Below are 26,813 nucleotides of genomic sequence, written 5' to 3' on the forward strand. Positions count from 1 at the left end.
TTAAACTCCAAGGTCTATTTGTATTTTTAAATACATTTTCAGAAGGATCAGTAAAACGGTTTGGTGCTTCAGTGGCTGCAACTCAAATCAGATTCATTTACATTACCTTAAACATGCATAAGACACATTAAAAAATAAGTTGCTATTGTTCAACAAAATAAACTTTAGCTTTTTTTTGTGGAAGATTTCCTTATTACAATATTGACGTGATGGATTTTATATACCTTTTATTCCATTTGAGGAAACACTGGATTATTTGAAATAATAATGCTAATATTTTCACAACAACCATAATAAATTATGTTATTCATTTTCTCCGAACTGGCCTCAAAGTGCTTCATATTTGCATGTAGAAATCACAACCACAGTTTAGTAAATCTACCTCTTGATTAAGTTCATGTAGTCCCACGCAATGCCTTCTTCCTCTGAACTGTAAACCACCATGAGCACGGGCCTCTCTACCCTTTGTCAACCTTGTTTGTACTTGTTCTGTTTTTATGAACAATTTTTATTTTGTATGATTTATGATTTAGTTGTCTAGTACTGCAGAGTTTTACAGAAATTGAGTTAAACAATGATAATCTTCGTCTAACAAAAAACAAAACAAACAATTTACTTCTATAATATTCTCACAGACTTAACTCTCAAGATATGAAATAAATAAAAATACACATATATATATCAAAAAGACTGCATAATTTACATAATGATGGAACATCAAAAGATACTTCCATTTAATGTCTACATACGACAGCAATTTATGCACTTGTCACTAGGGCTGATTAGATGAGTGACGTTTCTGATATTCTAGAGGTCATGAGTATTCTGAAATATTTTTCATGTTTACATTTCAGAAATCTTTTGGGAATATATACAGTTACCCTGTTTTTTTATCAACACAAAGTAATGGGCTGTTCAATTTCTTGGATGACTGGCGAATAGTTTATAGGCTCTGTCACCTAAATGCCAAACCCATCCAATCATCTTCTTGCTTGTCATTATAATTCTATGCAGTTGTCAGTTCCATGTAGTAAGTGTTTTACTGGACACAATGCTCTTGGTTGTACCCACTTGTGTAACCTGCATTTATGCACTTTGTGGCTGAATGTATAACTTACTTCAGGGTTGTTTTATCTTAATTTGTTTTTTGTTTTTTTTCCAAGAATATCTTCCTGTTAGGTAAATGTATTATAGCGGCGAGCATCGTGCCGCTATAAAACTTCCTGCTTCGCCTCACTACCGAAGCAGGAAGGGACATCGACGAGATGTATTAACATCGTCTGCTAAAGCGGGGGAGTGAAAGCTCCCCCTCCGTCGATGTCCCCCTGAGCTCACAGCGCATCAGCTCAGAGCTGATGCGCTGTCTCTCCTTCTCGGCAGGCTCCTCTGTGCATGTGCGGGATCTCACATAACGTGCGCTGGTACCACTTTTCCCCCATATCGCAGGGTAATACTTTTACACCTATATTCGTACTATGGATGTTCCAGGAATGGCATATGTATGTATGTATGTATGTATGTATGTATGTATGTATGTATGTATGTATGTATGTATGTATAAAAAAAAAATTCTGTATAAACAATAGTTAATCTGTTTAGGAATAAATAATATATACCAAATCATCAAGTTTATTAGATCAGAAATGTTAAGATTCTTATTCAGTGTAGCACTGCTGTAATTCTGCCAGTAGCAGGACCTAAATGCTGCATAATTAGTGCGCTTTTAATTAAAGGATTACAATAATACACAGCAATAGGGAATGTATACAAGCATGAAGTCTTAAACTGATGATGCTATTTATTGAAATGGGAACCCAACCCATGCCTGCAGCTTTTCTTCAGTAAACAAACTCATAAAAACAGACTTAAGGATTAAGCTATGTTCATAGTAAAAATAAACAACAAAATATGTAAAATAAATGTGATCACAAATTGGGTGATGGGCCTTTATTAAATGGTCAATAGCATCACTTTCTACATGAATGGGAACGTCTTCTGGGATGTACTGTATAATAATCCCATGAATAACTGCAGTGTATACATACAGTGGTAAACTGTAATTTTGCTATGAAGAGCTCCCAGACAAGCTGCATGAGAATACAAAGATGCATTTATTAAGCAGAAACAAGAGCAGCTAAGTTAAACAGGTAATTGTGTGGCTTATATGTGAACATACATTTTCTCTTACATCCATTGTGGGACACTGGAAACATGGGGTATAGAGAAGGTTGTAAGAGCTTGAGCACTTTAGAAATTGTGGGGTCTATTTACTAAGCCTTGGATGGAGATAACATGGACGTAGATAAAGTACCAGCCAATCAGCTCCTAACTGTCCTTTTTCAAACACAGCCTGTAACATGGCAGTTGGGAGCTTATTGGCTGATACTTATTCTCCATCTACATTTTTCGAAAGGTTAGATTACTTGTGTTGTTATATCATAATTACTCCAACTTTATTTACATGGTCAGGTTCTGTGATATTTTTATATTTTATTATTTGCCCACCCAACCAACTCACTGTGATGGGTTGGAGTAGTATACATAGGTCTAATAGTATACTCTGCATAAATATTGTTGGTGTAGGTTGCCTTAGGTACTAATCCAATATATTCTATAAGCATTTATTAGGCATAGTTTAAAATTTGTCAAGTGGAATGCTAAAGGATTGAACCTGCTATAAAGAAGAAGAATGTTTTGCAACACCTCAAACGTCTAATACCTGATGTAGTTATGCTGCAAGAATCTCTATTATGACAGTACTAGTTACCGGCCCATCAAAATGACGGAATAACACAACAGTAATGTCAACGACGGCGGCTGTGCGCGCCTGACCGAAGCTACACTTGAATTGCTACATCGGGCAATATCTAGAGGCTGCTGGCACGCAAAACATCCCCCCATACAGGTAAGAAGCAGCGTTAGCCTTTTACTACATAGGATGAACCCAATACATGCTGGGATAATTGGATAGGGAACTAAAGGACAGCCTCCTTTACCTGCAAACAGGTGTGACCATGATTTTTAGAAAGCATATTCACTAAAAAATATTAGACAGCCTTTCTGATCCTAATGGACAGAATTTATTTGATACACTTGGTATAGAAGGGGAGACATTTACTAAAGCTTCTATATATACTCCCACAGGTCCTAATGTTGCTTTTTATTAAAAGACATATACAGTATGCTTATGTCCAAGCTGGGCCTACTATGGCAAACTTTTGGGTCAGATTTCAATGCTACACAGTCTCATGCTTTGGATAAATCAACACTAATGTGTTCGTGGTAGAGCAATGCCCTATCTTTGTCCCTACTGACAAATCCACTACATTTTATAGATCCTTGTAGGTACCAACTCCTTGTGTTTTGAAAAAATAGGTTTTCTTCACATCCACATCAAAAAAAATCCAGTACAGATTTTTAGCTGGAATCATACTTCAATATTCAGAGAATGTTATTTTGGATACTGAGAATATAGCTATCTTGGGTAATGCTCCAAGTTGGTTTAATGTAATATTAAAGACACCACAACATTGTTCTTATAATAGTCAGTGTTCTTCTTATACAGTTATTGTCAAATCCTGGCTTACAGTATCCAGAATTTTCTGCAGATTGTTTGGGCCCTGCGAGTCAAATTCCAAACTCACGTTGCTTTTCCAGAGCAAATTTTGCGAAAAGGCAGGGGAAAAAAATCATTATTTTAAGGAACAAATGTCAGGACACAGTACAGAACCTCAGGCACACCGCTCCCAATGAACGCACTTGGAGGGGTTTAAATACTAACATTTGACCAATAAAGACAAGTTTGTTTTCAGGTGAATTTCTTTAAAAAAAAGCTTAACAATTAATTAAATAATGTGGGACAAGTATCTGGAGGTGTTACATAAATGGGATAGGTGCTTTTGAACTTACAGATGAGGGCTGAAAGTGTATATTCCAACTTTTATAAACAAATCTAAAAATGCTGAAAACTACTATACAGACATTTTTCTGTACTCAAAATCCTGGAAAGACTTTAATGAAAAACTGTTGCTTGCTCTCATTTTTCCATTTCTAAAAAGTGATATGACACCTATTCTGAACATCCAGTACTTTCATTCTTCAGCCTTCTTCTCTTCGGGGATCAGTCGATCTCTTCCAATTTAAATACTTGGGTTATATCAATCATAAACTGGGGCAGCACAATACACCTGTGAATCCCAAAGGTTTTCCAGAGTCAAGTCACAAACATTGCAGGGCATTGAAACGTCAATCTCCTCACCGTGGTCATTCCAGTACCAGAACAGCATGAAAGGTTTTGATTCTATTCAAATTTTCTCCTAGTTCAAAAACTAGATGTCACACCTCACGGATGGATGTAGCAGATACTGACCCGTACTTTAGGACTGGCTGAGAAAAAAGGCACAGAGTCTTACATACTGGTAGCGGCTCTCTGTCTGGGTTCCCAAGTACGGGGCTGGTACATAATGGTGTTGGTACTGGTAAAAATAGGATTTTAATTACCTGCCGGTAAATCCTTTTCTCGTAGTCCGCAGAGGATGCTGGGGTCCACATTAGTACCATGGGGTATAAACGGGTCCACCAGGAGCCATTGGCACTTTAAGAGTTTGAGAGTGTGGGCTGGCTTCTCCCTCTATGCCGCTCCTACCAGACTCAGTCTAGAAACTGTGCCCGAGGAGACGGACATACTTCGAGAAAAGAAAATACACAGATACGAGATGGGTCCACATTTATCTTGACCTTTAATAGGATTAACTGAGACTGGCCAGTCGGACTTAATACCCTGTTGTAATGATTTAATCCCCTGCTGTCTTGTTCTATGTATTGCATTGTAGCTGAGAACAATAGATGAAGTGTTTATGTTAATAGGTCATGTTGTGCCTAGGCGCAGCAAACTAGTCAAGATAACAGTGGACCCGTCTGTAGTGGCGAGATTCATACCAGCTCACACAAACAAGGCAACCAAGCTAACTAGCTTGACACTCAGCAATAGTTGAAAACATTACTTAACCAAGTAACAAAGCAGTACTTAACTAAGAACAAAGTCGTACTGAATCAAGTAACCACTGCAGGATAACGAAGCGCTGGGCGGGCACCCAGCATCCTCTACGGACTACGAGAAAAGGATTTACCAGTAGGTAATTAAAATCCTATTTTCTCTTACGTCCTAGAGAATGCTGGGGTCCACATTAGTACCATGGGGATGTACCAAAGTTCCCAGAACGGGAGGGAGAGCGCAGAGGCTCCTGCAGAACTGACTGACCAAACTTCAGGTCCTCAGAGGCCAAAGTATCGAACTTGTAGAACTTAGCAAACATGTTCGACCCCGACCAAGTAGCCGCTCGGCAAAGCTGTAAAGCCGACACACCCCGGGCAGCCGCCCAGGAAGAGCCCACCTTACGAGTAGAGTGGGCCTTAACAGATTTTGGACACAGCAATCCTGCCGTAGAATATGCATGCTGGATAGTGAACCTGATCCAGCAAGAGATAGTCTGCTTAGAAGCAGGACACCCAAGTTTCTTGGGATCATACAGGACAAACAGAGAGTCCGATTTTCTGTGACGAGCAGTCCTCTTCACATAGATTTTCAGAGCCCTTACCACATCCAAGGACTTTGAAGTAATTGAGGAGTCAGTAGCCACTGGCACCACAATAGGTTGATTAGCCGACACGACCTTAGGAAGAAACTGCTGACGTGTCCGGAGCTCAGCCCTATCTTCATGGAAGATCAAGTAGGGGCTTTTACAAGACAAAGCCCCCAACTCCAACACACATCTAGCAGAAGCTAAGGCCAACAAAGTGACAGCCTTCCACGTGAGAAACTTGACCTCAACCTCCGGTAGAGGCTCGAACCAATCCGATTGGAGGAATTGTAATACCACCTTAAGATTCCAGGGTGCCGTAGGTGGCACAAAAGGAGGTTAGATTCACAGAACCCCTTTCAAAATAGTCTGAACCTCAGGGAGGGAAGCCAGCGGTTTCTGGAAGAAAATGGATAGGGCCAAAATCTGGACCTTTATGGATCCCAACCTCAGACCCATACCCACACCTGCTTGCAGGAAGAGGAGAAACCGTCCCAGTTGAAACTCCACCATAGGAAGCTTCTTGGATTCACACCAAGAGACATACTTCTTCCAAATGCAATGGTAATGCTTAGACGTTACTCCTTTTCTAGCCTGTACCAGGGTAGGAAAAAACCTTGTTCGGAATGCCTTTCCGAGCTAATATCTGGCATTCAACTTCCATGCCGTCAAATGTAGCCGCAGTAAGTCTTGATAAGCGAACGGCCCCTGTTGTAACAGGTCCTCCTGAACAGGAAGAGGCCTCGGATCTTCCAGCAGTAGATCCCGAAGGTCTGCGTACCAAGCCGTTCTTGGCCAGTCCGGAGCAATGAGGATCGCCTGAACTCTGATGAGTTTTAGAATCCTTGGAATGAGTGGAAGTGGTGGAAACATGTACACTGACTGGAACACCCACGGAGTCACCAGGGCGTCCACCGCCACTGCTTGTGGGTCTCTCGACCTGAAACAGTACCTCAGAAGCTTCTTGTTGAGACAGGAGGCCATCATGTCTATATGAGGTACACCCCAAAGATTTGTTACCTCTGTGAACACCTCCGGGTGGAGGCCCCACTCTCTGGGATGGAGATCGTGTCTGCTGAGGAAGTCCGCTTCCCAGTTGTCTACTCCCGGAATGAAGATTGCTGACAGCGCCAACGCGTGTTTTTCTACCCAGCGGATAATTCTTGTTACTTCTGACATCGCAGCTCTGCTCTTCGTTCCGCCCTGTCGGTTTATGTAGGCTACCGTCGTTACATTGTCCGACTGCACTTGAATGGCTCGATCTCGCAGAAGATGAGCCGCTTTGAGAAGACCGTTGTAGACGGCTCTTAGTTCCAGAATGTTTATCGGAAGACTGGATTCCAGGTTTGACCATCTTCCTTGGAAGGCTTCTCCCTGAGTGACTGCGCCCCAGCCCCGGAGGCTTGCACCCGTGGTTAGAAGGATCAAATTCTGAATCCTGAACCTTCGGCGCTCCAGAAGGTGAGACATTTGCAGCCACCAGAGGAGTGAAATTCTGGCTTTCAGCGATAGACGTATCCTCAGGTGCATGTGTAGGTGAGATCCCGACCATTTGTCCAAAAGATCCAGCTGGAAGGACCGAGCATGAAACCTTCCGTACTGTAGAGCCTCGTAGGAGGCAACCATCTTCCCCAGAAGACAAATGCACTGATGAACAGATACCCGGACTGGCTTCAGGACATCCCGGACCATTGCTTGAATCACCAACGCTTTCTCCTCCGGCAGAAATACCCTCTGCACTTTCGTGTCGAGGATCATCCCCAGAAAAGACAATCTCTTGTCGGTTCCAAATGGGACTTTGGAAGGTTCAGGATCCAACAGTGTTTCCTGAGCAGATGAGTCGGGATAGCAATGGATTGCAACAACGTCTCCCTGGACGACGCCTTTATCAGTAGATCGTCCAGACATGGGATTATGTTCACCCCCTGTCTGCGAAGGAGAACCATCATCTCTGCCGTGAGATGAACACCGTCGGTGCTGTGGAGAGGCCGAACGGCAGTGCCTGAAACTGATAGTGACTGTCTAACAGTGCAAATCTGAAATAAGCCTGATGCGGCGGCCAAATCGGAATGTGGAGGTACGCATCCTTGATATCCAGGGATGCCATAAACTTTCCCTCCTCCAGACCTGAGATCACCGTTCTCAGAGACTCCATTTTGAATTTGAATTCCCTCAGGTAAGGGTTGAGCGACTTCAAGTACAAAATAGGTCTGACCGAACCATCCGGTTTCAGTACCACGAAAAGGTTTGAATAGTAACCCTTGCTTTGCAAACGTGGTGGAACTGGGACAATGACATATGACATTTCCAATTTTCGAATGACGTCCTGTAGGATCGCCCTTGTCTGTCAGCAACGCTGGCAAGCCTGATTTGAAGAATTGGTGAGGCGGGAGTTATTGAAACTCCAGTCTGTACCCCTGGGACACAATATCCTGTACCCAGGGATCCAGGCCGGACGACACCCAGACGTTGCTGAAACGTCTGAGTCTCACACCCACCAAGCCCGTCCTCCAGGCTGTGCGGTCCACCGTCATGGTGAGGATTTTGAGGAACCAGAAGCAGGTTTCTGGTCCCGGGAGCCTGCGGGTGTAGGCTTTTTAGATTTTGCACGACCACCCCTAAAGAAAGTTGTATGAGGCGTGGACGTTTTTGTTCTAGCGATCCAAAAGGACTGCGATGCAGTTGGGGGAAAATGTATCCTCATAGAAGGTGTAGCAGAGGGAAGGAAAGGTGACTTACCCGCGATTGCCGTGGAAATCCAAGCATCAAATGCTTCCCCAAATAGAGCCTGACCTGTGTAGGGTAGAGTCTCCACACTTCTCCTGGATTCCACGTCTGCTGACCATTGGCGTAGCCAGAGTCCCCTGCAAGCCGAGACAGACATGGCAGATATCCGAGCAGTCAGTGTACCCACTTTAGAAATCCATGCACAGGCAATGGTGGGCCTTAACGCAACTCTCAAAGCATTGTATATGGATTTGAGTGTAGTGTCAATCTTACGATCAGCCAGTTGTTTTAACGCGGTAGATCCAGGAACAGGTAAAAAACCCTTTTTAGACAGTCTGGAGACACAAGCGTCAACTATGAGTGGGTTTTCCCACTTTTTTCGATCCTCCTCAGGGAAGGGAAAGGCAACCAGAACCCTTTTGGGGATCTGGAATTTTTTCCAGGTTTTCCCAGGATTTTTCAAATATAGCATTTAATTCTTTAGACGTAGGGAAGGTTAGCCAGGCTGTCTTATTGTCAGTAAAGTAAGCCTGCTCAGGTGGCGTGTCAGTAATGTTTAATACATCTCTAATGGCCTCAACCATGAGCTGCACCCCCTTTGCAAGGGCTGCTGCCCCCCTTAGCACGTCCCCATCACAGTCTGCTGTATCAGAGTCGGTGTCTGTGTCATCTTGCATAATCTGGGCAAGTGCACGTTTCTGTGGGAACATGCAAGGGGGTCTTGCCGGAATAGGAACAGAACCTGACCAAACTGCCATAGAATTCTTCAACACCTGAGTTCCTGTCTCAGCATGTGCTACCCTATTAGAAATCTGAGAGATCATTCCTTTAATGGAGGTCAACCACTCAGGCTCAATCATAGGGATCTGAGACAAGACAGTACATTCCTGTGCACATGGAATGGATTCTTCCCGAGAAAAAAACCCTCCTCTGCCGCATATGACACAGAGTCCCTAGACATGGCTATGGGAGATAATAAACACCCACACACACACAGGGAATTGTAGACACATTTTTCCCCCAAGTATGCAACAGAGAGAGCCATAGATTGAAGCCAACCCACACACAGCGCTTCCAAAGGTAGATATAATACAACTTATCTAGCGCTTACTGTGTACCTTAATAGACTACACAGTATTTACACAGCCTCCCCCTCCTTCTACAAACCCCTGGTATCGCACAGGATAGCTGCAGTTACGTGGAGGGACCGTTTTCCCTGTCAGCATCTGTATACAGGAACTACAGATAGGAAAATGGCGCTGAACGCTGCTGGGTCTGCTCTGAGGAGAAGCTCTGCTCCCTGAAGATGGCGCGTCTTCCCGCACAAATTCTTTATACTGGCCTGAGGATTCCGTCGCTAGCCGGGGGATTCAGTCCCCGGTTAGCGTCTGTGTACTGAGGATTCTGTCGCTAGCCTGGGGATTCAGTCTCCGGTTAGCGTCTGTGACCAGTTTAGGGTATTTAGACGCTGGCTCAGGACGCCCCTCATAGCACCAACACTGTGTGTCGCTGTGCCTTCCCCGGAGCGCAGCCGTTCAGCGCTGTGCTCCTACCCATGTGCCGCCATATCTCACCACCTTCTGTCTTCTAGCTCTGTTAGGGGGTGGCGGCATGCTGCGGGAGTGAGCGGTCGCCTGGGGCGGCTAATGATCAGCACCCTCAGGAGCTCAGTGTCCTGTCAGCGGAGATAGTGGTTCGGGCCCCACAGGGCGGACACTACTCCCCCCCCCTTAAGTCCCTCGAAGCAGGGAGGCTGTTGCCAGCAGCCTCCCTGTGCCTAAACTATAAAAAAAAAAAAAACCTAGAAAACTTCCTATGGAGCTCCCCTAGCTGTGACCGGCACCTCCAGGCACATTTTCTAAACTGAGTCTGGTAGGAGGGGCATAGAGGGAGGAACCGGCCCACACTATCAAACTCCAAAAGTGCCAATGGCTCCTGGTGGACCCATCTATACCCCATGGTACTAATGTGGACCCCAGCATCCTCTAGGATGTAAGAGAATAGCAGTGCAGCATATAGTCACAATATCGACAGACAGGGCGAGAACGGAATGGGAAACACGGCAATAGTGACAGGAACTTGGAACAAAATGCAGGAGTAGCAGGGACTGGAACAGAACACAGGGGAACAGGACGCAGGAATAGCAGAAACAATAGACAAGGATGGCAGGAACCAGTAACAGAACTTCAATAGAATTCCCACAGGAGTAAGGTATTAGAGCCTACAGTATACTCTTGCACAGGTGGGTATCCAGGAACTTCCTTATATAGGCGTTTCAAATTTGGCACAAAATGTAACATCACCTTTAAGAGTGCCTGACCCTTTGCACTAATTGGGGTTCCCGGTCACTCTACGAAGAACACGACACTGGAAAAAAAAACATAAAAAACTCATGTCGACCTTTTTCCATGTCGACCTTTTTCCATGTCGACCTTGTGCATGTCGACCATTTAGTGTCGACCATTTAGTGTCGACTTAAGGCGCGTCAACCTTGTTGGTGTCAACCTGGAGTCCCAGACCCATTTTGGTAGGTGATCCTTCCTTTAACCCAACGGCCGCACCAAGAGGTTCTTACTAAACTTTAGGCAGCAATGGTGGCTCTCGAAGGCCAGAGGTGTGATAGCCATTTATTACTTGGACAACAACTTAATTAAGGCAGGATCCTCATCACTACTTGAGGTCAATAGAGAGATGTTGGCCTAGACTTTAGTCTTAAGAGTAGACCTATCAACTACTATTTCAGCCTAATCCTTGGTTTGTGAATGATATTTCAGGACTATTTAAAAAGCATACAATATTTTTTTTTTTTTTTTTTTTTCAGAACACAATGTTATTATTGCAGAGACTAATAGGCTCTACTGTTTCTCAGATGTAGGTATATTCAGTTCAGAGGCAGGTTTCTAGGAAAACATTGAGGTTGTTCAATTCAACTTAGAAATACTTTTCAAATGGACACAACTACACCTCCATTAGTCCAGCCTCTAAAATGTCTGTCACCAAAAACACACTGCAGCTGCTCTGGTGGTTCAGGACCAAAAACCAAACAGAGAAAGTGTGCTTCAGCATCTGAGAATGGCCATTCATCACAACAGATGCCATTCTTCAGATTTGGAGGGCTCTGACTTCAGTACTGCATACAAGGACTATGGTCCAAAGAAAAATGGATCAATATTCTAGAACGCAGAGCAGTTTTAAGCTCTTGTCAAAGCACAACCACTCCTAACAGACAGCATGTAACAGAATGGTCTCTTCAACAAGAGGTACTGTATTTCTTAAGATAATTCACAGGTGAGGCCTACAAGATATCCACAACGGCTTACATTTTGCAGGTAGATATACCACTAGCTTTAAACATGGGTTATTGCATATGAGCGTGCATAACCCGTGTTGCTGTGCGGTCTGAAAGGGCCTAGTTGGAATAATCCTGGTCAAGCGACCTGGTATTCCAACTCGGCTAGCGAGCAGGGTTGAACACGTGTTCAACCCGGCTCACTGTGCTGTGTGAACGGGAAGCTGGGTTGATGCAACCCATTGCCCACTCACTGTGTGTGGACAGGCAGCGCTTGGAGAACATGTGATCTCTAAGCGACGCGTCACCGCTGCCATCACCAACCCGGCAATATGCTGGGGTGGTGGACAGTGGTGGCGATGGACCTTAGGCGGGTCGCACTCAGAAAGTACCCCTGTCAGGCTCCTGAATGCGGTACGCCTCAGGCGGTGTGGAAGGGGTTATATTGATAAGCTATTTGTCTTAGCTATGCTTCGCATTTAACTGCACACAAGTTCTCATGATTAACTCAGGTTATTTTCTGCATTTCATTTCTGCCAGATGTTTCTGTGTCGTCATTTTCATTTCCAGTCACGAGTTTAAAGATTTCCAGAGAGCTGCAGGGGTTTATATTTCTTACCAAAGTCAGAGATGAATCTCATGACTAAAATCGTTAATTATGGCTCATGTGCCCATTATATCATCTTTAAATACAGCATAAGATTTTGTTAAACATATTGAAGCATTCAGCAAGATTATGCCACATGACAGAAAGGTATTTAATGGCAGTTTTCAGGATGTTTAAAGAGACACATTACAATTTGACTATAGAGATGTAAAGAATCATTCGATATTTATACATTAGAACAAGAACGAAATGAAAAATACAGGAATATATTTTGCGCCAAAGAATCTCGATTCAGATTAGATAATAAGAATTTACTTACCGATAATTCTATTTCTCGTAGTCCGTAGTGGATGCTGGGGACTCCGTAAGGACCATGGGGAATAGCGGCTCCGCAGGAGACTGGGCACATCTAAAGAAAGCTTTAGGATTATCTGGTGTGCACTGGCTCCTCCCCCTATGACCCTCCTCCAAGCCTCAGTTAGGATACTGTGCCCGGACGAGCGTACACAATAAGGAAGGATTTTGAATCCCGGATAAGACTCATACCAGCCACACCAATCACACCGTACAACTTGTGATCTGAACCCAGTTAACAGCATGATAACAGAGGAGCCTCTAGAAAAGATGGCTCACTACAGCAATTACCCGATTTTTTGGTAACAATAACTATGTACCAGTTTTGCAGACAATCCGCACTTGGGATGGGCGCCCAGCATCCACTACGGACTACGAGAAATAGAATTATCGGTAAGTAAATTCTTATTTTCTCTAACGTCCTAAGTGGATGCTGGGGACTCCGTAAGGACCATGGGGATTATACCAAAGCTCCCAAACGGGCGGGAGAGTGCGGATGACTCTGCAGCACCAAATGAGAGAACTCCAGGTCCTCCTCAGCCAGGGTATCAATTTTGTAGAATTTTACAAACGTATTTGCTCCTGACCAAATAGCTGCTCGGCAAAGTTGTAAAGCCGAGACCCCTCGGGCAGCCGCCCAAGATGAGCCCACCTTCCTTGTGGAGTGGGCATTTACAGATTTTTGGCTGTGGCAGGCCTGCCACAGAATGTGCAAGCTGAATTGTACTACAAATCCAACGAGCAATAGTCTGCTTAGAAGCAGGAGCACCCAGCTTGTTGGGTGCATACAGGATAAACAGCGAGTCAGATTTCCTGACTCCAGCCGTCCTGGAAACATATTTTTAGGGCCCTGACAACGTCTAGCAACTTGGAGTCCTCAAAGTCCCTAGTAGCCGCAGGCACCACAATAGGTTGGTTCAGGTGAAACGCTGAAACCACCTTAGGGAGAAACTGAGGACGAGTCCTCAATTCCGCCCTGTCCGAATGGAAAATCAGATAAGGGCTTTTACAGGATAAAGCCGCCAATTCTGACACGCGCCTGACCCAGGCCAGGGCCAACAGCATGACCACTTTCCATGTGAGATATTTTAACTCCACAGATTTAAGTGGTTCAAACCAATGTGACTTTTGGAACCCAAAAACTACATTGAGATCCCAAAGTGCCACTGGAGGCACAAAAGGAGGCTGTATATGCAGTACCCCTTTTACAAACGTCTGAACTTCAGGGACTGAAGCTAGTTCTTTTTGGAAGAAAATTGACAGGGCCGAAATTTGAACCTTAATGGACCCCAATTTCAGGCCCATAGACACTCCTGTTTGCAGGAAATGTAGGAATCGACCCAGTTGAATTTCCTCCGTCGGGCCTTACTGGCCTCGCACCACGCAACATATTTTCGCCAAATGCGGTGATAATGTTTTGCGGTTACATCCTTCCTGGCTTTGATCAGGATAGGGATGACTTCATCCGGAATGCCTTTTTTTCCCTTAGGATCCGGCGTTCAACCGCCATGCCGTCAAACGCAGCCGCGGTAAGTCTTGGAACAGACAGGGTCCTTGCTGGAGCAGGTCCCTTCTTAGAGGTAGAGGCCACGGATCCTCCGTGAGCATCTCTTGAAGTTCCGGTTACCAAGTCCTTCTTGGCCAATCCGGAGCCACGAATATAGTGCTTACTCCTCTCCATCTTATCAATCTCAGTACCTTGGGTATGAGAGGCAGAGGAGGGAACACATACACTGACTGGTACACCCACGGTGTTACCAGAGCGTCTACAGCTATTGCCTGAGGGTCCCTTGACCTGGCGCAATACCTGTCGAGTTTTTCCCAACGGTTTATAATCATGTGGAAGACTTCTGGGTGAAGTCCCCACTCTCCCGGGTGGAGGTCGTGCTGAGGAAGTCTGCTTCCCAGTTGTCCACTCCCGGAATGAATACTGCTGACAGTGCTATCACATGATTTTCCGCCCAGCGAAGAATCCTTGCAGCTTCTGCCATTGCCCTCCTGCTTCTTGTGCCACCCTGTCTGTTTACGTGGGTGACTGCCGTGATGTTGTCCGACTGGATCAACACCGGCTGACCTTGAAGCAGAGGTCTTGCTAAGCTTAGAGCATTGTAAATGGCCCTTAGCTTCAGGATATTTATGTGAAGTGATGTCTCCAGGCTTGACCATAAGCCCTGGATATTCCTTCCCTGTGTGACTGCTCCCCAGCCTCGCAGGCTGGCATCCGTGGTCACCAGGACCCAGTCCTGAATGCCGAATCTGCGGCCCTCTAGAAGATGAGCACTCTGCAACCACCACAGGAGGGACACCCTTGTCCTTGGTGACAGGGTTATCCGCTGATGCATCTGAAGATGCGACCCGGACCATTTGTCCAGCAGGTCCCACTGGAAAGTTCTTGCGTGGAATCTGCCGAATGGGATTGCTTCGTAGGAAGCCACCATTTTACCCAGAACCCTTGTGCATTGATGCACTGAGACTTGGCTCGGTTTTAGGAGGTTCCTGACTAGCTCGGATAACTCCCTGGCTTTCTCCTCCGGGAGAAACACCTTTTTCTGGACTGTGTCCAGGATCATCCCTAGGAACAGAAGACAAGTCGTCGGAACCAGCTGCGATTTTGGAATATTGAGAATCCAATCGTGCTGCCGCAACACTACCTGAGATAGTACTACACCGACCTCCAACTGTTCCCTGGATCTTACCCTTATCAGGGAATCGTCCAAGTAAGGGATAACTAAAATTCCCTTCCTTCGAAGGAATATCATCATTTCGGCCATTACCTTGGTAAAGACCCGGGGTGCCGTGGACCATCCGTACGGCAGCGTCTGAACTGATAGTGACAGTTCTGTACCATAAACCTGAGGTACCCTTGGTGAGAAGGGTAAATTTTGACATGAAGGTAAGCATCCTTGATGTCCCGAGACATCATGTAGTCCCCTTCTTCCAGGTTCGCAATCACTGCTCTGAGTGACTCAATCTTGAATTTGAACCTCTGTATGTAAGTGTTCAAAGATTTTAGATTTAGAATCGGTCTCACCGAGCCGTCCGGCTTCGGTACCACAACAGTGTGGAATAATACCCCGTTCCCTGTTGCAGGAGGGGTACCTTGATTATCACCTGCTGGGAATACAGCTTGTGAATGGCTTCCAAAACGGTCTCCCTGTCAGAAGGAGACATCGGTAAAGCCGACTTTAGGAAACGGCGAGGGGGAGACGTCTCGAATTCTAATTTGTACCCCTGAGATATCACCTGAAGGATCCAGGGGTCTACTTGCGAGTGAGCCCACTGCGCGCTGAAATTCATTGAGACGGGCCCCCCACCGTGCCTGATTCTGCTTGTAAAGCCCCAGCGTCATACTGAGGGCTTGGCAGAGGCGGGAGAGGGTTTCTGTTCCTGGGAACTGGCTGATTTCTGCAGCCTTTTTCCTCTCCCTCTGTCACGGGGCAGAAATGAGGAACCTTTTGCCCGCTTGTCCACGAAAAGACTGCGCCTGATAATACGGCGTCTTCTCATGTTGAGAGGCGACCTGGGGTACAAACGTGGATTTCCCAGCTGTTGCCGTGGCCACCAGGTCTGAAAGACCGACCCCAAATAACTCCTCCCCTTACTAAGGCAATACTTCCAAATGCCGTTTGGAATACGCATCACCTGACCACTGACGTGTCCATAACCCTCTACTGGTAGAAATGGACAACGCACTTAGACTTGATGCCAGTCGGCAAATATTCCGCTGTGCATCACGCATATATAGAAATGCATCTTTTAAATGCTCTATAGGCAAAAATATACTGTCCCTATCTAGGGTATCAATATTTTCAGTCAGGGAATCCGACCACGCCAACCCAGCACTGCACATCCAGGCTGAGGCGATTGCTGGTCGCAGTATAACACCAGTATGTGTGTAAATACATTTTAGGATACCCTCCTGCTTTCTATCAGCAGGATCCTTAAGGGCGGCCATCTCAGGAGAGGGTAGAGCCCTTACAAGCGTGTGAGCGCTTTATCCACCCTAGGGGGTGTTTCCCAACGCACCCTAACCTCTGGCGGGAAAGGATATAATGCCAATAACATTTTAGAAATTATCAGTTGTTATCGGGGGAAAACCACGCATCATCACACACCTCATTTAATTTCTCAGATTCAGGAAAACTACAGGTAGTTTTTCCTCACCGAACATAATACCCCTTTTTGGTGGTACTCGTATTATCAGAAATGTGTAAAACATTTTTCATTGCCTCAATCATGTAACGTGTGGCCCTACTGGAAGTCACATTTGTCTCTTCACCGTCGACACTGGAGTCAGTATCCGTGTCGGCGTCTATATCTGCCATCTGAGGTAACGGGCGCTTTAGAGCCCCTGACGGCCTATGAGACGTCTGGACAGGCACAAGCTGAGTAGCCGGCTGTCTCATGTCAACCACTGTCTTTTATACAGAGCTGACACTGTCACGTAATTCCTTCCAACAGTTCATCCACTCAGGTGTCGACCCCCTAGGGGGTGACATCACTATTACAGGCAATCTGCTCCGTCTCCACATCATTTTTCTCCTCATACATGTCGACACAAACGTACCGACATACAGCACACACACAGGGAATGCTCTGATAGAGGACAGGACCCCACTAGCCCTTTGGGGAGACAGAGGGAGAGTTTGCCAGCACACACCAGAGCGCTATATATATACAGGGATAACCTTATATAAGTGTTTTTCCCCTTATAGCTGCTGTAGCTTTAATACTGCGCGTAATTAGTGCCCCCCCTCTCTTTTTTAACCCTTTCTGTAGTGTAGTGACTGCAGGGGAGAGCAAGGGGAGCTTCCCTCCAACGGAGCTGTGAGGGAAAATGGCGCCAGTGTGCTGAGATAGGCTTCGCCCCTTTTTCGCTGACTTTTCTCCTGCTTTTTTATAGATTCTGGCAGGGGTTAAAATTCATCCATATAGCCCTGGGGGCTATATGTGATGTATTTTCGCCAGCCAAGGTGTTTTTATTGCTGCTCAGGGCGCCCCCCCCTAGCGCCCTGCACCCTCAGTGACCGAAGTGTGAAGTGTGCTGAGGAGCAATGGCGCACAGCTGCAGTGCTGTGCGCTACCTTGTTGAAGACAGGACGTCTTCTGCCGCCGATTTTCCGGACCTCTTCTGCCTTCTGGCTCTGTAAGGGGGCCGGCGGCGCGGCTCTGGGACCCATCCATGGCTGGGCCTGTGATCGTCCCTCTGGAGCTAATGTCCAGTAGCCTAAGAAGCCCAATCCACTCTGCACGCAGGTGAGTTCGCTTCTTCTCCCCTTAGTCCCTCGATGCAGTGAGCCTGTTGCCAGCAGGTCTCACTGAAAATAAAAAACCTAAACTAAAACTTTCACTAAGAAGCTCAGGAGAGCCCCTAGTGTGCACCCTTCTCGTTCGGGCACAAAGATCTAACTGAGGCTTGGAGGAGGGTCATAGGGGGAGGAGCCAGTGCACACCAGATAATCCTAAAGCTTTCTTTAGATGTGCCCAGTCTCCTGCGGAGCCGCTATTCCCCATGGTCCTTACGGAGTCCCCAGCATCCACTTAGGACGTTAGAGAAAATTATAATATTCTAGTAAGTCAAGATACATGCATTGTATGTACACACGCATTATATATATATATATTTATAGAGTATAATGTCTGGACAATGGAAAATCATTAACATATTATTTCAGTTGTGAAAATAAAGCCCTGCGGTCAATACATGAGGAGTGGTCCAGCCCTGGTTGCTTGACCATTTAAAAAAATAGATATATTTGTTGTGTGTGATGACCCCTGTAACTTAGAAACCACCCTGACTTTATTTTTATTTATCTTTATATAAAGAGGACAGCCATTTTTGTATCATGGCATATTAAATTTTTCACTGCTACGGCTCAGAAAATTCATAGAAAGCTAGGATAAAAAAAAAAAAAAAAAACATTCTTTTCAGCACATTTCAAGCTAATTTGTCATATACCTATTTCCCTACCTTACTTTCTTATGATTGAAATTTAAGGCCAAAGATAATAGTAAGATTATAATAAAAAGTCTATTTTTTGGATTGTATTTCAGTGGAAAGGAATACAATTTTAGAGCTGTAATTTTTGGGGGGCATAGTTATATACTCAAATATCTGCCAAACAAATTTTCAAATTTCAAGTTCCTATTAGCGTACTTTAGGACTAAACACATACAAAGGGGTTTCCGCATTAATAACATACTCACTATAGGAAGACAGGACCCGAGTTTTTGCAGCCTCTGGTGCGGTATCCTTAATGAATTTTTTTTAGATCTCCTCCATTTAGTTATAGAGGAGGTGGGAACTGAATTAAAGAAAACAGGGGATGAGATTGTTTCTTTTAATAAGGACTTTACACCATTTTGTCGGCTGACAAGTCAGAGCTCTGGACAGCATGAAGCTACCATCCCCTGATAACCACCGATACACGTCATGGTTTTTTAATTTGTTCAAACTCCAATTTCTTTTATAGTTACCCCTTATAGCAGGGATGGGGAACCTTCGGCCCGCCAGCTGTTGTTGAACTACACATACCAGCATGCCTTGCTACAGTTTTGCTATTTGGCCATGCTAAAACTGTTGCAGGGCATGCTGGGATGTGTAGTTCAACAACAGTTGGAGGGCCAAAGGTTCCCCATCCCTGCCTTATAGAGTACTGTGTATGCCATGAATTTGAAACTTTTATCAGGTCCCCTACCACAGATATTAGAGGTCAATTTAGGCGAAAAACCAGCAAATTTCAAAGTACTCTAATAAAAATAAGAAGTAGACAAAATAGATACAGGTTGAGTATCCCTTATCCAAAATGCTTGGGACCAGGGGTATTTTGGATATCGGATTTTTCCGTATTTCGGAATAATTGCATACCATAATGAGATATCATGGTGATGGGACCTAAATCTAAGCACAGAATGCATTTATGTTTCATATACTCCTTATACACACAGCCTGAAGGTCATTTTAGCCAATATTTTTTATAACTTTGTACATTAAACAAAGTGTGTGTACATTCACACAATTCATTTATGTTTCATATACACCTTATACACACAGCCTGAAGGTCATTTAATACAATATATTTAATAACTTTGTGTATTAAACAAAGTTTGTGTACATTGAGTCATCAAAAAACAAAGGTTTCACTATCTCACTCTCACTCAAAAAAGTCCGTATTTCGGAATATTCCGTATTTCGGAATATTTGGATATGGGATACTCAACCTGTACCTCAAAATTAGGTTGGCAAATCTTTGAGTATATAACTATGCCCAAAAAATATTACAGCTCTGAAATTGTATTCCTTCTCACTGAAGTACCATACAAAAAAAAATAGACTTTTTTAAAAATCTGACAATTATCTTAAGTAATAGTGGTTTCTGACTACTAACTTACAGGGGTCATCACAGACAAAATGTATTTTTATTTTTTTCAATTGTCAAGCAACCAATTAATTTAATTCTGGAACATTTCATATGGACTGACCCCCTGTACAGCTTACTGCCAAAGCAATTGCTATGATATCCTGATTCAAGTACTTATCACTTAACACATTTTATATTTTTTATCATTAAATTTTAGTCATTCTTATCAACCACTACATACAGTACTCCCCATGTGTAAAGACCAGGGATGAACAGCTTGCAGTTGGATACTCACTTGCTCCTGGAACCACCAACAGATATAAACCCTCAAGTGTGGCAACCACTGCTTCACCGTACAAATTTTTCCAGGGTATTTTTAGGGTTAGATTATCTGTTAAAGTGCAACAAAAAATATATATATTATATGACTGAATTAAGAATACAAAACGATTAAAACTGGAGTACGTACAGCATCATAAAATAGCAAAATAAATAAAAACAGTATAAAAAGAACATTTGTAATTTCGAGGAGGAAGAACTTAAACTTAAGTCTAATATGAAAAGTTTTTCTGTATGCATAAAACGGGATTTTTTTTATTGGTATTACATTCTTTTCTCAGAATCTATTGGGTTACACTGATACCATGGTTACTGGGGCTACTATAGGACTGGCCTGAAACATGATTCTGAATGCTTAAGTTCCCTTCTCTATAGCCTATCCTGCAGAAACTCTTATTTTTCTGAACAAGCCCCACGGAATAATAACGCATAAACCAGAGGGGAACACCAAATAAAAAAAAAACATCAACTATGCAATCAGGGTGAGCACTCAGTATCCCCCAATAGATTCAGAGAAAGTGATTTAACTTAAACATAAAAATCCAATTTTCTCTTTTATCCTCTGGGTGACATTGGTAGCTTGTGGACAGGCCAAAGTTGTGCCTTCAGGTGGCCATGAAAAGAGTAGCATTGTCAAGTACCAACTGACCAAACCTGGCATCCTTGGCCACAAAACCATGAAAGGGCCGACACAGACTTTTTAGCAAAATAAATCTAAATAAATAAATAAATTGGTTCGCAGTACACATCTCAACATGCATTTGCATCAACAATAAATATGGAAAACTTGTCATCGTTTGTGTCTGCATATGCCCTGTGGCAAACCTGCTAATAGGTGTACACATGCATCTTTCTGCATGAGGCACATTTGTGAAAAACACACATTTACTGTATTAGGTCTAAACTAGAGTACCCCTTCCACCTTACTTTCCTAGTGAGTAGTTGCGTTTTTGATCTTTCATTGAAGTTACCAAACAACTATTGTCTATTAGAAGCCAGAAAACGTCTTTTGTGGGCATCATAAAAGACAGGCAGTTCATTGGTTTTCCTAAACTCAACTATTTTATTGACATATACCTACAACACTACAACAATATCCAAAAATTAAACGATCTGTCCTCCTACATGGATTGATTCTGACCAAAAGTCGGAATTAAAAAGTCCTGATTCAATAGAATTTTGAAAACACATTATGCTATAAGACAGAGATTTAGTCAGAGGAACATCACTGACCTCGTGAAAAACAATAACGTGCTCACAGCTTAGACACCTTCCAGGACATGAGAATTACCAGGAGAAATAAAGGCAATTCTCATCAAAAGTGTGAAGTGGGTAGAAAGAAAGATGTTGTAAAGTCTTTATCACAAAATTCAGATCCCAAGATAATAGTGGAGGACTACATTGTGGTCATAAATGCATTGTAGCCAGTAGAAATATCTGCACTGCAGGAATAACTGACTAATTGTTTGCAAAAATACAGAAAGAGCAGCACTATGGCTTCTTCAAGGGACTCCATTTTAACCTTTTATACAAACTATCCTGCAGAAACAGTCGTAATGGAGCAACATGTAAAGTAGTTGGAGACTTCAGATTATTTTTCACTCCAAGAAATACAAATCTTCCAGACTATGGTTTCAACAGCTGTATCATAAAACTTCTTGTTAGGAATCATGGATTCAATAACCTCACCATTAAAGCAAGTTGCTCTAATTCCAGACGGTAAAAAGGACCCTAATTTAGAAAAGCCATGATGGACTCATTGACATACTGACAAATGTTTTTACCTATGAGCATTTTAGCCTGTCCAGTAACACCAACAGCACCTGATATTTTTTGGATCTTTTCGAGAATGCGGACAACATCGCCACTGACAGGAACAAATAAATCAGAGCATAATCCCATACAAAATACATGGACCCAGAAATACCTGTGTATTCCCTAAGCGAGAAGAACAGATCCGGCTTGAACATCAGCTGAGAAGGCATCAAGTGAATGCCTGGCTGTCTCCACCTGTCCACAATCTGCTGGAAAATGTTCAGGGTGTGAGACTGTTCCAATGCATGCAGAGCAGTCCTACTAAGACAGTTTCTCAAACTCTGCCATTGCAGTCTAGGTTTTAAGGATATCCATTACGTGAGAACAGGTGACTAAATTAGTACCTGCCAATTTAATATAAGCATTTAGACTCAAGCATGGATATCTGTATGGGGTGATATCTTTCACTACTTTTTGACAACATTTTGTTCATGTATAACTCCATTATGTATAACTTTATTGCTTTATATATGTAATTTTATTAGGATAAGTGTTTTTGCAGACATATAGGCAGCAGCTAGAAATATAGCTTCCCACCTTTCACCTTTGACCTAGCGCGAAGGACACAGTGAGTGGGGAGTGTACACAGCTTTTAGGTTGGCTGATTATAATAAATATACGTTCCTATTATCAGTATCTCGGATGAAAACAGTCTAGTAAACTGTTTAGGGTATTGTGTTCATAAGTGGGTAAAAGGGGAAACTTGTCATGTGTAAGATAAATTATCTTATGTTAACGACTACTGCACCCAGCTTCACAGACACTGAAAGTAATCTTGCAGGAGGGCTATAAAGCCTAGAGAATTGCACATAGCAGATCAGTTCCAATTGAAGCTAGTTCTTTCTGCAGCGGACCTACCCATCTACAAATCCCCTCCAGCCTTTAACTTCTGACAAAGTTATAAGATGGAACCCTGGATATTTGACTGGACTTCATTATTTAAACTACTTAATCGATGGCCATCATCTGGGACAGATCTTAAAACATCTGAGATAAGAGCTGAGTAATTTTAAATGTATTCTTTCTATTATTGTAACTGAGTATAACTTGTTACTTACTTGCATGTTTTAATTGTTGTAACTTGGATAAATAAACGCTTATCCTTTTTGAAATATCCTGCATCAGTCTCCATATTTAACAAGTATCTCAGAACTTGATCACATGAGATTTTCAACCGACAACTATATCCTTAAAACCTGAAGTGTAATGGTTGAATTTGGGAAACTCTGTACCAAGATACTTGACCTCCCAGTTATTAAACTCTGGTACAAACTGCAAATATTGCCGGAACATGTTCTGCACAGTGCACGATCATGCAAATCTCCTTCATTGCAGGGTAGCTCATTGTGCCTCCTGATGGTTGAAGTATATCATTGTGGTGTCGTCAGACAGAATACTGATGGTCTTTTACCCATAAGAAGAGTTGTCCCCATACCAGAGTGCTTAGCAGTCCCATAGTTCTAGTAAGCTGATCAAAAGCTTTACTTGTGCAGAGAAAAATAAGATTTTACTTACCGATAAATCTATTTCTCGGAGTCCGTAGTGGATGCTGGGGTTCCTGAAAGGACCATGGGGAATAGCGGCTCCGCAGGAGACAGGGCACAAAAAGTAAAGCTTTTTCCGATCAGGTGGTGTGCACTGGCTCCTCCCCCTATGACCCTCCTCCAGACTCCAGTTAGGTACTGTGCCCGGACGAGCGTACACAATAAGGGAGGATTTTGAATCCCGGGTAAGACTCATACCAGCCACACCAATCACACCGTACAACTTGTGATCTAAACCCAGTTAACAGTATGATAACAGCGGAGCCTCTGAAAGATGGCTTCCTTCAACAATAACCCGAATTCGTTAACAATAACTATGTACAATTTATGCAGATAATCCGCACTTGGGATGGGCGCCCAGCATCCACTACGGACTCCGAGAAATAGATTTATCGGTAAGTAAAATCTTATTTTCTCTATCGTCCTAGTGGATGCTGGGGTTCCTGAAAGGACCATGGGGATTATACCAAAGCTCCCAAACGGGCGGGAGAGTGCGGATGACTCTGCAGCACCGAATGAGAGAACTCCAGGTCCTCCTTAGTCAGAGTATCAAATTTGTAAAATTTTACAAACGTGTTCTCCCCTGACCACGTAGCTGCTCGGCAAAGTTGTAATGCCGAGACCCCTCGGGCAGCCGCCCAAGATGAGCCCACCTTCCTTGTGGAGTGGGCCTTTACAGATTTAGGCTGTGGCAGGCCTGCCACAGAATGTGCAAGTTGGATTGTGCTACAGATCCAACGAGCAATCGTCTGCTTAGACGCAGGAGCACCCATCTTGTTGGGTGCATACAATATAAACAACGAGTCAGATTTTCTGACTCCAGCTGTCCTTGCAATATATATTTTTAATGCTCTGACAACGTCCAGTAACTTGGAGTCCTCCAAGTCACTTGTAGCCGCAGGCACTACAATAGGCTGGTTCAGATGAAATGCTGACACCACCTTAGGGAGAAAATGCGGACGAGTCCGCAGTTCTGCCCTGTCCGAATGGAAAATCAGATATGGACTTTTGTAAGATAAAGCTGCCAATTCTGACACTCTCCTGGCAGAAGCCAGGGCTAGAAGCATGGTCACTTTCCATGTGAGATATTTCAAATCCACCTTTTTTAGTGGTTCAAACCAATGAGATTTTAGGAAGTCCAAAACCACATTGAGATCCCACGGTGCCACTGGAGGCACCACAGGAGGCTGTATATGCAGCACTCCCTTAACAAAGGTCTGGACTTCAGGGACTGAAGCCAATTCTTTTTGAAAGAAAATCGACAGGGCCGAAATTTGAACCTTAATAGATCCCAATTTGAGACCCATTGACAATCCTGATTGCAGGAAATGTAGGAATCGACCCAGTTGAAATTCCTCCGTCGGAGCACTCCGATCTTCGCACCACGCAACATATTTTCGCCAAATTCGGTGATAATGTTGCACGGTTACTTCCTTCCTTGCTTTAATCAAAGTAGGAATGACTTCTTCCGTCCTTTAGGATCCGGCGTTCAACCGCCATGCCGTCAAACGCAGCCGCGGTAAGTCTTGAAACAGACAGGGACCCTGCTGAAGCAAGTCCCTCCTTAGAGGTAGAGGCCACGGATCTTCCGTGATCGTCTCTTGAAGTTCCGGGTACCAAGTCCTTCTTGGCCAATCCGGAACCACTAGTATCGTTCTTACGCCTCTTTGCCGTATAATTCTCAATACTTTTGGTATGAGAGGCAGAGGAGGAAACACATACACCGACTGGTACACCCAAGGCGTTACCAGCGCGTCCACAGCTATTGCCTGCGGATCTCTTGACCTGGCGCAATACCTGTCCAGTTTTTTGTTGAGGCGAGACGCCATCATGTCCACCATTGGTCTTTCCCAACGGGTTACCAGCATGTGGAAGACTTCTGGATGAAGTCCCCACTCTCCCGGGTGAAGATCGTGTCTGCTGAGGAAGTCTGCTTCCCAGTTGTCCACTCCCGGGATGAACACTGCTGACAGTGCTATCACATGATTCTCTGCCCAGCGAAGAATCCTTGCAGCTTCTGCCATTGCACTCCTGCTTCTTGTGCCGCCCTGTCTGTTCACATGGGCGACTGCCGTGATGTTGTCCGACTGGATCAACACCGGTTTTCCCTGAAGCAGAGGTTCTGCCTGGCTTAGAGCATTGTATATTGCTCTTAGTTCCAGAATGTTTATGTGAAGAGACGTTTCCAGGCTCGTCCATACTCCCTGGAAGTTTCTTCCTTGTGTGACTGCTCCCCAGCCTCTTAGGCTGGCGTCCGTGGTCACCAGGATCCAATCCTGTATGCCGAATCTGCGGCCCTCCAATAGATGAGCACTCTGCAACCACCACAGAAGAGACACCCTTGTCCTTGGAGACAGGGTTATCCGCAGGTGCATCTGAAGATGCGACCCTGACCATTTGTCCAACAGATCCCTTTGGAAAATTCTTGCGTGGAATCTGCCGAATGGAATTGCTTCGTAAGAAGCCACCATTTTTCCCAGGACTCTTGTGCATTGATGTACAGACACCTTTCCTGGTTTTAGGAGGTTCCTGACAAGCTCGGATAACTCCTTGGCTTTTTCCTCCGGGAGAAAAACCTTTTTCTGAACCGTGTCCAGAATCATCCCTAGGAACAGCAGACGAGTTGTCGGCATTAACTGGGATTTTGGAATATTCAGAATCCACCCGTGCTGTTTTAGCACTTCTTGAGACAGTGCTAATCCCATCTCTAGCTGTTCTCTGGACCTCGCCCTTATTAGGAGATCGTCCAAGTATGGGATAATTAATACGCCTTTTCTTCGAAGAAGAATCATCATCTCGGCCATTACCTTTGTAAAGATCCGAGGTGCCGTGGACAATCCGAACGGCAGCGTCTGAAACTGATAGTGACAGTTTTGTACAACGAACCTGAGGTACCCCTGGTGTGAGGGGTAAATTGGAACGTGGAGATACGCATCCTTGATGTCCAAGGATACCATAAAGTCCCCCTCTTCCAGGTTCGCTATCACTGCTCTGAGTGACTCCATTTTGAACTTGAACTTCTTTATGTACAGGTTCAAGGACTTCAGATTTAGAATAGGCCTTACCGAGCCATCTGGCTTCGGTACCACAAAAAGAGTGGAATAATACCCCTTCCCTTGTTGCAGAAGAGGTACCTTGACTATCACCTGCTGAGAGTACAGCTTGTGAATGGCTTCCAACACCGTCTCCCTTTCGGAG

The 26,813-nt window shown here is 44.2% G+C and overlaps 1 protein-coding gene across 3 annotated transcripts in view; it reads right to left on the reverse strand.

Moving 5' to 3' along the window:
- The window catches only part of VPS13C (vacuolar protein sorting 13 homolog C), a 950,377-nt gene that overhangs the window by 811,506 nt on the left and 112,058 nt on the right, over positions 1-26,813 (reverse strand). For all 3 annotated transcript variants that reach the window (XM_063926503.1, XM_063926502.1, XM_063926504.1), the window contains exon 4: positions 20,213-20,308. In XM_063926503.1, coding sequence (XP_063782573.1) covers positions 20,213-20,308 — 96 coding nt within the window. The remainder of the gene's footprint in view (positions 1-20,212; positions 20,309-26,813) is intronic.

The sequence above is a fragment of the Pseudophryne corroboree genome, chromosome 6 (assembly GCF_028390025.1).
Source record: "Pseudophryne corroboree isolate aPseCor3 chromosome 6, aPseCor3.hap2, whole genome shotgun sequence".
Lineage (NCBI taxonomy): Eukaryota > Metazoa > Chordata > Amphibia > Anura > Myobatrachidae > Pseudophryne > Pseudophryne corroboree.